Source organism: Cyrtonyx montezumae, unplaced genomic scaffold (genome assembly GCF_038088225.1).
Source record: "Cyrtonyx montezumae isolate F1298 unplaced genomic scaffold, pur_monq_1.0 scaffold_8, whole genome shotgun sequence".
NCBI classification, from domain to species: Eukaryota; Metazoa; Chordata; class Aves; order Galliformes; family Odontophoridae; genus Cyrtonyx; species Cyrtonyx montezumae.
Window position 1 is genome coordinate 100,503,257 of NW_027072089.1, and position 13,021 is coordinate 100,516,277.

The 13,021-nt window shown below is 39.5% G+C and overlaps 1 protein-coding gene across 2 annotated transcripts in view; it reads left to right on the top strand.

Annotated features, from left to right (window-relative positions):
- The window catches only part of MYRIP (myosin VIIA and Rab interacting protein), a 188,382-nt gene that overhangs the window by 59,225 nt on the left and 116,136 nt on the right, over positions 1-13,021 (top strand). The window contains exons 2-3 of one of the 2 annotated variants that reach the window (XM_065753347.1): positions 10,778-10,800; positions 12,338-12,369. The exons of the other annotated variant lie outside the window; for it this stretch is intronic. Coding sequence (XP_065609419.1) covers positions 10,778-10,800; positions 12,338-12,369 — 55 coding nt within the window. The remainder of the gene's footprint in view (positions 1-10,777; positions 10,801-12,337; positions 12,370-13,021) is intronic. 2 annotated transcript variants of the gene reach the window in all.

Sequence of the window (13,021 nt, forward strand, 5' to 3'; positions counted from 1 at the left end):
TGACTGTTAAACATGCTTCTCTGTTGTTGAGAGGGAAGCAGAAGCCGAACAAAACAAGATGTGAGGCCTTTGACAATCTGTGTTTCATTGGAGAATATTTTCTAATTTCCTCAGCCCTGTTTGCTCCAATTAAACAAGCAGTTGGAATCCTCCTGTGCTGGAACGTGCTGGCCAACCCAGAGAAATACAGGGCTAAAATCATGAAGAAGGTGGAAGCGGTTTGACTTTGCCCTTCTTTACAAGAGTTGTTCATGTCTGTTTATTTTTTCACACTTGGTACAGGTTGTGCTCTGTTCATTTGTTGTCGATTTTCTCTGAAGTATGAGCTGAATTTTCATAGGCCTAAAAGAGTGCCATGGCCAAGACCATGGCCCTTAGAAACTTGCTAGAAATCTGCTAATGTAGTGTGCAAAATACAAGTGTCCCATCTCATTTCAGCCATGCTAGATGGGGATTCAGGCTAGGAAGGGAAAAATCCTGGAGCATTGCTTGTTAGCAGTGGTTCTTATACTTATCTCTGGATATCTTGCTACTAACAGAAACAAAGCTGTGAGTTTAATGACTGAACATCCATCTAGTCACTCAAACTTATATAATGAACATTGTGAAAAACTTACCCTACTTACTTTTTCTTTATAATTGGAGTTTCTCCGAGGATATGTTTAGATAAAAACTCTTAGCACCACCAGATTATAAATGATGTCAAAAGTGTGCAGGGAAAACTAACTTTTTCAATAAGAACTCACTCACCTGAAATCTTAGCTCAAATGCTTTTAGTGGCCCAAATTCTCATTTTTCCTGGATATCAATCAACAAATGTAATTTCCTAAATGCTTTCTGAAATATCCCTGTTGTATTTCTAAAGAACTGGAGGAGTTATGCTTTTCTGAATCAGGAGCAATTCTCTTGTCAGGGAGACTGAGAGATTCCCCCTATGATCCTGCAGACCTAATCTGAACATTTGATCAACACGTACTCCGGTTCTTCTAGGACACATATATAGGTGCAGCCAGAGCGATCTTCCTATGCTCATATGTTGGTTTTGGTTCTGTCTGGTTTTGTTAGGTGGTTGGTTTTTTTTTTTTTGTGTTTGTGTGTTTCCAGGTGTTTCTTTTTCCCCTTTTAATCTGTATTTCATGTTGAAGATAGTTTAAATGAGCACAAAGGCACTGTTCTAAAAGACGTCGATGGCGAAGATACGGTTTTGATTCTTAGCTGTACATTTTTTTTCTCCCTCTGGAAATTAATAAACTCATGATATTTGGGTAATTAGATATACAGAACCCTTGAGGTGTGGCATCTGAATAGCTAAAACTACTTTTCTGAGCACAAGATTTCAGTATGCCTTCATAACGAAGGTGCTGATAACAGCCCAGACTTTCATACAGCTTGCTCTCGGTGCTTCGCCCACATTTTTTTTTTTCTGAGAATGTTAAAAGTATGCTGTTAATCACGTTACAATGTATGAGAGTAAAAGTGTACTGCAAATGTACATACTAAATCTGTTTCAGACTATGATAGCTTGTTTTTTGTGATGAAATTATAGGAAAATCTCATAGAAAACTAACTTAGTAAAGGTGTCTTCACACTGAATTTGAGTTGCTTTATTGCACTGAGCAAAAGAGGACAGACACTACAGAAAATAGGGGAATAAATACAGTTTTTAAGGATGTTTTATGAGTCAGTCTTTTTCACTGACATTTTAGACAATTGGCATTTTCCAAGATTTAATGGTATTTTGTCATTTATCCCTGTGAAGAAATATAGGATTTACCTGGTTCATTCATAGGTAAACAATGTATGCACACCAGTGCAATAAATTCTTTTGTTACAGAGATGCTGAAACTGCCTGGGATTGCATTTATTGCAGAGTGCAAAGGGCTGTAAGAGATAGTGAATTCTCTTGTTAGAAACTGATAGTGCGTTCACTGGTCTTCTGTTTTTTTTCTGGCTGTCCTTTTCATTTGCTTACTCTGCTGCAGTAGAGGCTATAATTTATAGGTTCACTGTATGTATTAAAGTATCTTAACCATGCATGCAGTGGCTTGTGTCTCAGGCCATATGCAAATGTCTAAATTCTGTTCTGCTTTCCTGAGAGCTGAGTTGTTAAATTGTTTTTCTTGCAACATGCTCAGTGCTTTTTTGTCCTAGTGCTCTTCACAGAGGGCAGAGGGTAAATAATGATGGCTAAGGTACATGCTGCAATGGCAAGGCATCACCTGAGCTAGGGGGTTCTTGCAGGAGCTTGAGGTGAAGCCAGCCTTCAGCCAGCTGTGGTTTTCACAGAACCACAGAACTGTAGGGGTTGGAAGGGACCTCCAGAGATCATCTCATCCAACCCCCTGCCAAAGCAGCTCCCTAGCCCAGGTTGCACAGGTAGGTGTCCAGGTGGGTCTGGAACGTCTCCAGAGAAGGAGACTCCACCACCTCTCTGTGCAGCTGTGCCACTGCTCCGTCACTGCACTGTGAAGAAGTTCCCACACACATTTGCATGGAACTGCCTATGCCTCAGTTTGTGGCCATTTCCCCTCGTCCTATCACCACACACTGTGCAGAGAAGAGTCCAGCCTCGTCCCTTTGCCTCCTGCTCCTTAGATACTTATAGATGTTGATCAGATCCCGAGTCTTCTTTTTTCAAGGCTGAACAGACTGAGGTCTCTCAGCCTTTCCTCATAAGGGAGGTGTTCCATGTCCTTTATCATCTTTGTAGCCCTCCGCTGGTCTCTTTCGAGGACATCCCTGTCATTTTTGTACTGGGGAGCCCAGAATTGGATGCAGTTCTCCAGGTAAGGCAGCACCAGGAGAGAGTAAAGAGAGAGCATCACCTCCCTTAACCTTCAGGCCATGCTTTTTTTAATGTACTTGTGGATCCCATTGGCCTTCTTGGCCACAAGGGCACTCTGCTGGCTCACGGCCAATCTGTCATCCACCAGGACACCCAGGTCCCTCTCCTCAGAGCTCCTCTCCAGCAGGTCATTCCCCAACCTGTACTCTGGTGCATGCAGTTATTACTCTCTAGATGTAAGACTCTACACTTGTTCTTGTTAAACCTCATCTGGTTCCTTTCTGCCCAACTCTCCAGCCTGTCCAGGTCTTGCTGAACGGCAGCACAGCCTTCCAGTGTGTCAGCCATGCCTCTCAGCTTCATATCATTTCACTACTGAGGAATGTGAAAAGTTGGAACTTTTAATGGACACATTTCTTGGGGCTATCCTAGTAATTAAGGATCAAGAGGTTATGATACAGGTATTTAATGTAAATTCCTTCTTACAAAAGTTGTTTTTGTATTTATTATGAAAAACGAGTCTCAGTCTTGCAACCTTCTGTTTTTGGAAGCTCAGTGGTGTGCTACTGGCAGCCTCACCTACAGAACTGGCTGCTTTTCCTTGCAGAAGTGAAGGTGTTGTTGTTTTTCTCTAAAAGAGTTCTGTTGCTTTAGTTCACACATCCTCCTGCGTATCTTAGAATATTTACTGAGTGTGGGCTCCATCTCTACTCAACCAAAGCTTGTAGTGCCACCTACTTGATACAATGACAGATCTTCAGTGTTGGAGCTAAAAACAGAGTCTAGGCAGAGCGAGACTAGAGTATTGCTAAGGGTCCTTGCAGGGGTGCAATCTGGGCTAGAAACTTTGTATTGGATGGCTTTAAATTCAGCAGATGGTATTTACAGAAGCACTGGAAGTCAGGATGAAGTAGTGGGACTGATGTAACCTGAGGCTCTGGGGAAGGTGGTAGGGCTGTTTGAAGGAGCCGTGTGCTGCTACCGTGACTGCTGCTCTGCACACCTCTCCTTTAGCATCATTACTTCAGGGTAGCCCAGTGCAAGCAAACAAGCCTGGGTTCTCAAATTCCCAGCTTAACTCTTCCTACTAAAGTAGGTGTATTATCAGTTCCTGGCAGTTGGCTGTCACGTGACTCTCAGCAAAGTTAAATTCAGTGTAATTGATTTGAATCATCCACATTTTATGTGATTTAAACAGATGAAAAAAAAACACCTGTCAGGGTATTTTTATTTTCTGCTTAAAGGGCATTTTTTCCATCTTAATCTCAAAGAACTAGTGGTTGTTACAAGTGAAGCAGTGTCATCCTAAGGGTGCTGGTGATAAATGCTGTGAGGACACAACAGAGGAGTGGCATGATGGCCCACAAAGAATCAGCCAGGCATGTTGTGCTCCTCTTTCTTTCATGAGCTTGTTTTTTCTAACCTGCTGAAGTCTGCTGTTAGAGTAGGAGTTATGAGTAGACTGTAACTGTGGAATTTGGACCATAAAATACATGTCCTACAGAGCATATAAGTAGCATCTTGTTTAATTTTGTGTATATATAAAGCTACTGGTTACTCAAAGTAAGAATCTGTTTTAAAACCTTGTTTAAAAAGTGTCTTTTCCGTACTTTGAGGTATTCAGAGGAATCTTGTGAGATGTGAACTGCAGTTTGGAGTGCAGTCTCAAAGATTTTCAGTTGTATTTTTCTGAATGCCACATCACTGTAGTATTTTAGTGCTGTTCACGTACTTGAAAAGAAAGGGTATAATCCTTCCTTTTTTCCTATTTCACGGCCACACAAAAGGTTTGAGGTTGGAAGGGACCTCTGGAGACCATCTGGTCCAACCTCCCCATTTATAAATTACTTAGAGGGAGAGCTTCACTCAGAGTTTGGTGTGAGTAAAAGTCTGACCAATGCAGTTGAGCTACTGTGAGAGTGTGGAAACTGATGAATTTTGCCCTTTGATCCCATGGGGCTTTGGTGCAGTGTTGCTCTTCACCTCATACAGAAGCTGTGAGCTTGAGCTGGCTTACTCTTCCTGTTTCTAGATGTGCTTGCTATTGCACTCAAGGAGCTTACGTGTTCAGAATTCCCAGCAGATGTCAAGCTTTGATTTGGCCTGGGTAGTGCTTTAGTTTTTTCAGTTAGGCTTTTTTTTCTCTCTGGGAGACAGCTGGTGGCAGTGAGACTCTGCTGTTCTTGAAAGACATCAAGAAGGCAAGACCTGCTGGGAGCATCTCTGCTTTCCCTTTTAGGTGCTGCGTCAGGAGTGGGGTGGGAGGGTTCACTTCTCATTTGGCTTTTTCTGGCTGGGATGGACCTTCAACTGCCCAGAGGAGATCTGAAGAACTTCAAAGTGAGGTATTACAGGACTGGTTCTTCTCTCTTTTTTGCTTTGGTACTAAAGTTTTGTAAACGTAGCCCATAATTCCAAAAGGCACAATGGAAAATGGATTATGAGAAGACTGTTAACAGTTCCTACAGCCTGGAAAGGGAAGGGAGACTTGGGAAATGTTTTTCTTGTTTCTGGGACAGTAGGTGGAGCTGTTTATTATATGCTCAAAACCTCCTCCTTGAAAAATGACGAACTTAAAAATATGGCTGAGGAGCAGTTTCCACACACGCTGATTGAATGCCATGTCCTAGCATCCCTGAGATACTAATTCCTGAGTCTGTCTGTCATATAAGAATTTCACATCACCTATGTCACAAGGGGATAATCCTGTTACGGAGGATGCTCTGGGAGTTTTCACATAGAACTTGCATCACTTGTGCATGCCCCCAGCTCAGTCCCTGGTTGGTAAGCTGCTGCCAATGCTGTGCATGTGCCAAACACATCTGCTGGAGCCCTGTAGCTGCTCTGCTTGTTGTTTGGTTCTAGCAATGCTCTCTCAGTCCCTTCTGGTGGTAAAGTCTTCTGCAGCATTACAGTAAGTTTGTAACTGAATTTATGTGGAAAACATTGACAATTAAATTAAAAACATTTATGTGGCCTGCTTGCAAGATCAAGAAGCAAAGTAAATGTTACTGCATTAAGTCACAGAATATTCAGCAGTAATGTATATTCTTACTATTTTCTTTTGCTAATGAAAGCCAATAAAGCAGTGCTTGCAGTATCTCTTGCCAGTTTGCGCTTAATGATAACCATTGGTATAAATGAACTTCTTTCATGTAACAGCCTTCTTTCCAGTGTTGGAAGGTGAGAAAATTCATAGAGTAAGCATATAATGTAATTTTCTGCAGTGGTTAATGTGGCAGAACGTTACAGTACACAATCAAGAGCCACAAGCTAGGCATTGCTTACAGTCTCTGCTTTCTTGGTGTTCTGCAGGACCTCAGCAAATAAGGGTGAAATTATCAGATTTACAGGTGAAATAATAAACAGCAGTACAGTTTTCAGAACCCCTGGGTTCTTGCCTAGTTAATTGTATACTCAGTAAAACTATCCTTGGAAACCAAAGGCATCTGCTTTTGCAGAATTGTGTATCCACAGGCTGAAGTCAGGAGTCAGAAGCTTGCAAAACAGCAGCAGCAGCTGAGCATCTCATTTTAAACAATCTGAAATTGCCTAATGACCTCTAAAGTGAATTACTCAGTAATGGAAAAATAGTGCATTGTTCATTATTGCCATTATTCATCTTATCATCAGTTCTGGAAGACTTCAAGGATGTTCCACGAATACATGTTCGTATTTTATTCCAGTCATTTGACTGCTCCTGAGTAGGTGATGGTGCCTCTCTGTAAGTCAGTGATAGTAGAATGCTTATTTTTAAAATACATCTGGCATTTTATTAGAATGTGATTATTTTCTTAAAAGAATTTCCTGCAGACGTGTCACCTTTGATTTTGAAAATCTGAGTAAAACATTTGGATGCCGGCTCAGTAGTTCTTACTATTATGGGAAAAACAAATCTGGCTGCTTAATGGAGGAGGCTTTAGAAATCACGATTAGAATCTAACAGATTCATTTATATTTGTATGAATTTGGAAGAAAAAACAAAAAACAAAAAACAAGCAGAAATGATATTTTGGAAATTTAGACTATCCCAGTTCCACCCAAGATAGATAACAGTATTGATATTATCACTGTTAATTATTTCTTTGGTCATCAAAATGTGCAGGAAAGTAGAGGAAGTAGCTTATTTCTACAGTGTCCTAACACCCAACCTATTTCAGACAGGATACTAGGAAACAGTTCTCTGGAAAAGTGGTGAGGCACTGGCACAGTTTGCCCAGGGAGGTGTTGGAGTCGTTGTCCTTGGAGGCATTCAAGAAATGTGTAGATGTGGCACTAAGGGACATGAGTTTTGGGCATGATGTGTATGTGCTAATGGTTGGACTAAATGGTCTTAGAGGTCTTTTCCACCCTCAGTGATTCTATTATTCTAATTCAAAGGGAATGTGAAGTTTCACTGACCTGTTGTGACATTTTGGTCACTTGTTTTGCTGTTCTGTAACACGGGTGACAGAATTTTCCAGTGAATTAGGAGATCTAAAGCACATCTCAATGGTGGGGGAGAATAATTCATGAAAGCAAGTACAGTTTTGTGTGGAGATATCAGGAGTGAACTTTCTGGAGAGTCCTTCAGTCTGCTAACTAAAGAAGATGGAAAAGGAGCAATCCAGGAGGATAGTCTGTTAATGAATACAAAATATTTTGCACTGGCTCTTCTTTGGGAGAGTTTAGGAGAATGTCCATGTTGGTCTTTCACTCCATGAGAATCTGCCTTAACTGGAAGTGTCAAGAGTAAGTTCTAGACGAAGGGGTAAAAAGAATAGTGGGCAGATGGCAACTGTTCACAGGTTCCAGAGAAACTGAAAAATTGAACAAGTTGATATGAAAGCTATCTCCTGGATTGTTTGTGGTGCCAGGAGAGTGGATGTATTTGCTATTCGATGTCAGTTTCTAAAAGAGGATGCAGTAAGTGGGAAGCTGCTAACTAGGAAGTCTGGTTTCTATACTGAATGAATGCCAAAGTTAATAAAGAAAGTAGCCACTCTCATACCAGGAATGCTGGAGTGGAATTGACATGATATTGGAGAGTTAAGGCACTCTTTGAAGATGTAGTAGAGCTATGAAGGAGCTGGTCAAAAAGGACAGGGCTCTCCTTGTAAGAGTCCAGCAGAGGGCTGCAGAGATAGTAAGGGCATGGAACACCTGCCTTATGAGGAAAGGCTGAGAGGCCTGAGTCTGTTCAGCCTTGAAAAAAGAAGACTCAGAGGAGATCTGATCCACGTCTCTATCTGAGGTGTGGGAGGCAAAGGGACGAGGCTGGACTCTTCTCAGCAGAATATGGCGAGGAAAGCTTGAGGAAATAAAGCTGTTGAGCAACACGAGAGAATGTATTTAATGGATTAACTACTGATTTTGTAGAAAACGGGACAGGGAGAAAAATAGAATAAAATTACTTTATTTAGTGAGCACTCATTCAACTGTGTGAATTAAACTATCCGAGCTTCAAGTGTCCTGATATTTGTGTTTGATTTGAACCGTTCTTTTCAGAAGTATCTGTAAGTCATTTGACCCATTTGGCATACTCATCTGAATTCTGCCTCACAGAGGAATTTCACCATTTTACACAATGTGGCAAACATTAATAATGTTCACCAGTAACCCCTGTATAGTATTGCTCCAGTGTTTCAGTGCATAATTCAAAACTGCTAATTTGTGTTTGATGATGCTAATATCCATCAGCCCTGGTGAGGTAACATGATATAAACCAGCCCTGGCTGTTATTTTAACCTGTGTTTCAGTGTGAAAAAAGGTTTTTCTTACTCTCTGTCATTTTGACATCTAATTAAACATGAAGCTAATGAAACTATTCTGGCTTATTCTGGTTGGAAGAGTTCTTCCCATCCTGTATCACCTTGATTATTTACATATGGTTCAGTTACTGTGCAAACAAAGTTATTTTCCATATCCTTGCTCTCATGAAATACTGCTTTCCTGCATTGGTGTTCCTTGAATGTTATTTACAACTAATAGATAATGTAATTTGTGCTTGAGCCATTTTGCTTCCTGTGGTCCTAAGGTCTCTGCTGTAGTGGAAGAGATCATCCCATCTCTTAACATTTAAAAGGAGCTTGTTCCACCAAATATTAATTGTTTTGAGCCTGATTTCTTAAAAATCCTTTATCCTAAACAAGGAATCATATCTGTGTTCTTGATTTTAGGAAGAGAAAACTCAGCAAGCACACATACCAGCCTTAAGGCCATTATAAATGTTAATGAAAACAGTGTGCATTAAGCAGTGTTGCATTTTAGTACAAGCCTTTGTGCCTCTAGCTGAGCCTCTTCCTTGAAGGTTTTCTGGATCCATCTGCAGCCTTTCACTGATTTCAGTGAGGCTTTGCAAAGAAGTAAAATTTTTTCTTACCCTGTGTGTATCTACTTGAAAAATTGGGGCCCAGCTTACGTGCTTCCTATCATGGTTTTATATTTGGAAAGGTATTTTCAGCCACTCCCTTAGTCAGTTGAAGCATCCTTTCCCTGCTACTTTGTCCAGATGTTGGTAGCTGGTGTTGATTAGAAGTTCACAGGCTCCATGACAAGATCACAAATAGGATTTTTTTTTTTGCAAGAGTAAAACTATTTAATTAGGGCTACGCAGAGGCATGAAATGTTCCAAAGTTTAAAGTTTTAGAATAGTTCTGATGTCATCATTTTCTTCTGTAGAAGCTTACAGGAAATGTTTGTCTTCAGCTTTAAGAGAGGTGGTTTTCTTGGACGTGTCCAAGTAACTTGAACAAATGAACGTGTGATGAGGATGCCCACAGTTCAGGAGGTAAGAAGTTTTCTGTGGATGATTACAGGATTGATATGCAGTGAAATTTGACTGCATGTGATATATGGCATTCGTGTTCTGATGTACTACAAGGCTAAATGTTTCCTGTATGTTATTGTTATTTGGGAAGAGTAACAACAGCGTTGAAATAATGTACTAAAAAATTGGTTTTAGATGTTTGTTATATTAGTAAAACGATAAATAAGAGTTGGAAATGATACATTAAAATTAAAGCATCTTTTCAAATCTGTAATGTTATTATCTCAAGCAACAAATCAAATTAAAAGACATCAATTTTGTATGTTTTCTACAGCACTTTTCTCTTGTGGGTGTGATGCTGTCATCTCCAATTTAGCAAATGAACAAAGAACACTAGGACTCTAAATAGTTGTATTATTAATGAATTGCCGACTTGTGTTTTGTTTTTAATAAATCCATGAGTGTTTATTAAAATATTTTAAGAAAGCCACACACAGTAGGCTTCGCATAGAAACTCCAGGAGCCAGAGGAAGTTTTAGTCTTGACTCTTTCTACTATTTGCTATGCCTAACTCCATGGGATTACTTTGATTGAGAACATGAACTCATGTAAGAGTTTTAGAGAATGCAAGAATTATGGTGGAAGATAACACCACTGACCTTGTAATTCCATTATGCAAATTGAATGTACCTTCTTGCCCCAAACAGCCATTGCTTCTGATTAGAAAAGCAGTACATCAATAATTGACAGCTTTTGTTAGAAGATTTCATGTTAAAAGAAACATGAAGATAATTAAAGAGTTTATCTTAGAAAATAGACAAGAGGACACAGTGAAAGTACAAATGCAGTCAAGTGATGCTTCAGTTTCTTTTGACACCAAACAAGAGATCTTCAAATTTACAGTAAATTAACCAATTAATTTTGTAAAGTTAGGCTACAGAACTAATTTTTCAAACAATATTGAGGTTCACATGTAACAGAATTTTAGACCAAAATCCCACTCTACAACTCTTTCATGGAATAACACCATAATGGACTTTGTGGAGTTCTAATAATAGTGTTCAGTCTTTGAGGAATGAGGATATTTCAGTAGGCAGAGAAACTAGAAATAAGCCTTCTATGTTCCAGTCACTCATGCCTCTTTTGGTCAGATATCTGTCTCAAGTGTTACTTGGATTGTAATCCATCTTGGCTGTTTTGGAATTTACTTTCCAAAGCTGAAGTCCGTTATTTAACAGCTGTAGAAGAGTAAGCAGCACAAAGAGTAGTGACCATACTGAGTGAAAATGGATGTATGTATAATCTTCAAAGTCTGTTAACAAGCGCAGGATGCTGCCATGAGAAACTATTGTAGTGCTGATAGCAGGTTCGGCTTATGTGCATTTTGAAATAATAGGGTGGGAGTAATTTAATTCTGAGATTGAGTTTTTAAGTGAAGGCTTGGTGGAGAAGCTGTTGAGATAAATTGCTAGGTGTTGTTTAAACTGTTCAGTAAAAATAAGGAAAAATATTTTTAAAAATACTTCAAAGTCTCTGAAGTACAACAAATGCAAAAATCTTCATTCTGAGGGCCGTTTAGACACCCTAAAGGAGAGAGAAATTGGTACCATTGCTGAATAACAGCACCAAGAGCACAGTGTACAGTAAGTGATCTGTTTTACAACCACTTTAGAAGAATGCATTGAGGCAGGTATGTAAAAGGTACGGTTTATCACAGAAGTACAGTGATTTAATTCTTTATTATGTACAATAAATTGCTGTGCTAGGCAATCCGACGCCTTTGTGATATGACGGTGAGTTCTTTGATTTCTTGGCAATTGACAACACCAGGTTCTCTGCAGTCAATTAAAAACAAAACACTGGTACACAGAAGACTGGTGGAAAGCCTTATGGGGGGCAGATAATTTTATATTAAGTTAGGTTGAGAATTTTGCTGGAAAAAATAATTGGAAATTTAAAAAAAAATCTCAATTTGGAGAGTCCAAAATTCAGTTCTGTGTGGGAAAGAAAAAAATCTGTTTTTTTGCTGTTTAATGACTTGAAATTCATCTGGATGTAAATATAACAGAGGCAGTACGTTTTGAGCAATAATTGAGTTAATAATTGAGCTAGTTTTGCAAAGGTGAAATTTATTTCCAGGGGGCAGTGCTGTAGAGAGACCTTCATGGTTTCTTCTCTATTAGCAACGGCTGAAAATATGAAGTGAAATGGGATTAATTGCTGCCTAGTTTGGCCTGATGTAAGATGAGGTGGATTTTAATGGGCACACATCTGCTCTATTGCACAGGGCAATAAGGATACTCACAAAAGCACATCAGTTGCTATGATGGCCCTTCTGGATGTGTCAGCACAGAGCCCCACAGGAGGCCCATTGCATAGCCATTGCTGTTGTGCATTGTGGAGTGAATTGCTGTATTAGTAAGAAAAACAGAAAGGGAAAATGGAGGGAAAAGAGCTATAGCAAAGAATCATAATGGCATGGGATAATAGCTAAAGCCTCCATCCCACTTGCTTTAGTGAGTATGGAGACAGCAGGAGGCTGTATGCTTTGGTCCTTAGGAGGGCATGCTGTTCTCTGGTCTTTCAGAAAAAATATTGTGACACTGATGAAGTTTTCCTCATGTCAGAGCTTATATATAAATATACACACTCCGTATTACATATTATTTCTATATAGAAAAAAATATATAGAAGTTTATATGTATATTTAATATAGTGTTTATTATATACAAACATATGCATGTACACATATTCCTGTGCGCACAAGCACAGTTAGGTGCTGACCTGCAAACAGGCAGGACAAGGAGGGGGAAGTAACAGAAACTTCTGGGCTGCTGTTAATCAAGCAGAAATACTGAAGCTATTGTAAGAGTATCACAAGTAAAATGTGGAATCCTAAATGGTGTCTTTTAGTATAAACGCGTGTCTAACCTGGAGAAAGAGATCCCTCTATGTTAGAGGGTTACTTTTAACCTGACATGAAGGGAATTTAACATAGCTTGAGCTTCTGAATTATGTAATTTCCCTGAAAGGTGGATATTCAGTGGCTTGACAAAATAGTACATGCAAGGATAACCAGTGTTGGGATGCCAGAGACATCTTAGGAATACCCATCATGCTAATGGAAATAAATGCCATTAATCTCGTCTTCTTTTATTTCTTCTTAGTAGCAGATTTTCTTGTTTACTATCTCTGAGGTATCAAGTAGGTGAATCATGGGCTGACATTGCTCACATTTGGTCAGTGGCTTTCGCAATGAAGTTTTGTGGTTTATACTAAATGGCTTGAATTATGTCCTTTATTCACTGAACAGCAAAGCCTCATCAATCTTACATAGGAGGATCATGCCATTAATTACATTTAGGTTTCTTGTTTTCTGTTTGTATTGAATTTTATTTTTCTAATAGCGTAAACCAGGACGTCAAAATCAGAGTCGTTTGTGCTCTGTTGAACAGATCACAAGATTTAGATGAAATACTTACAAGCTC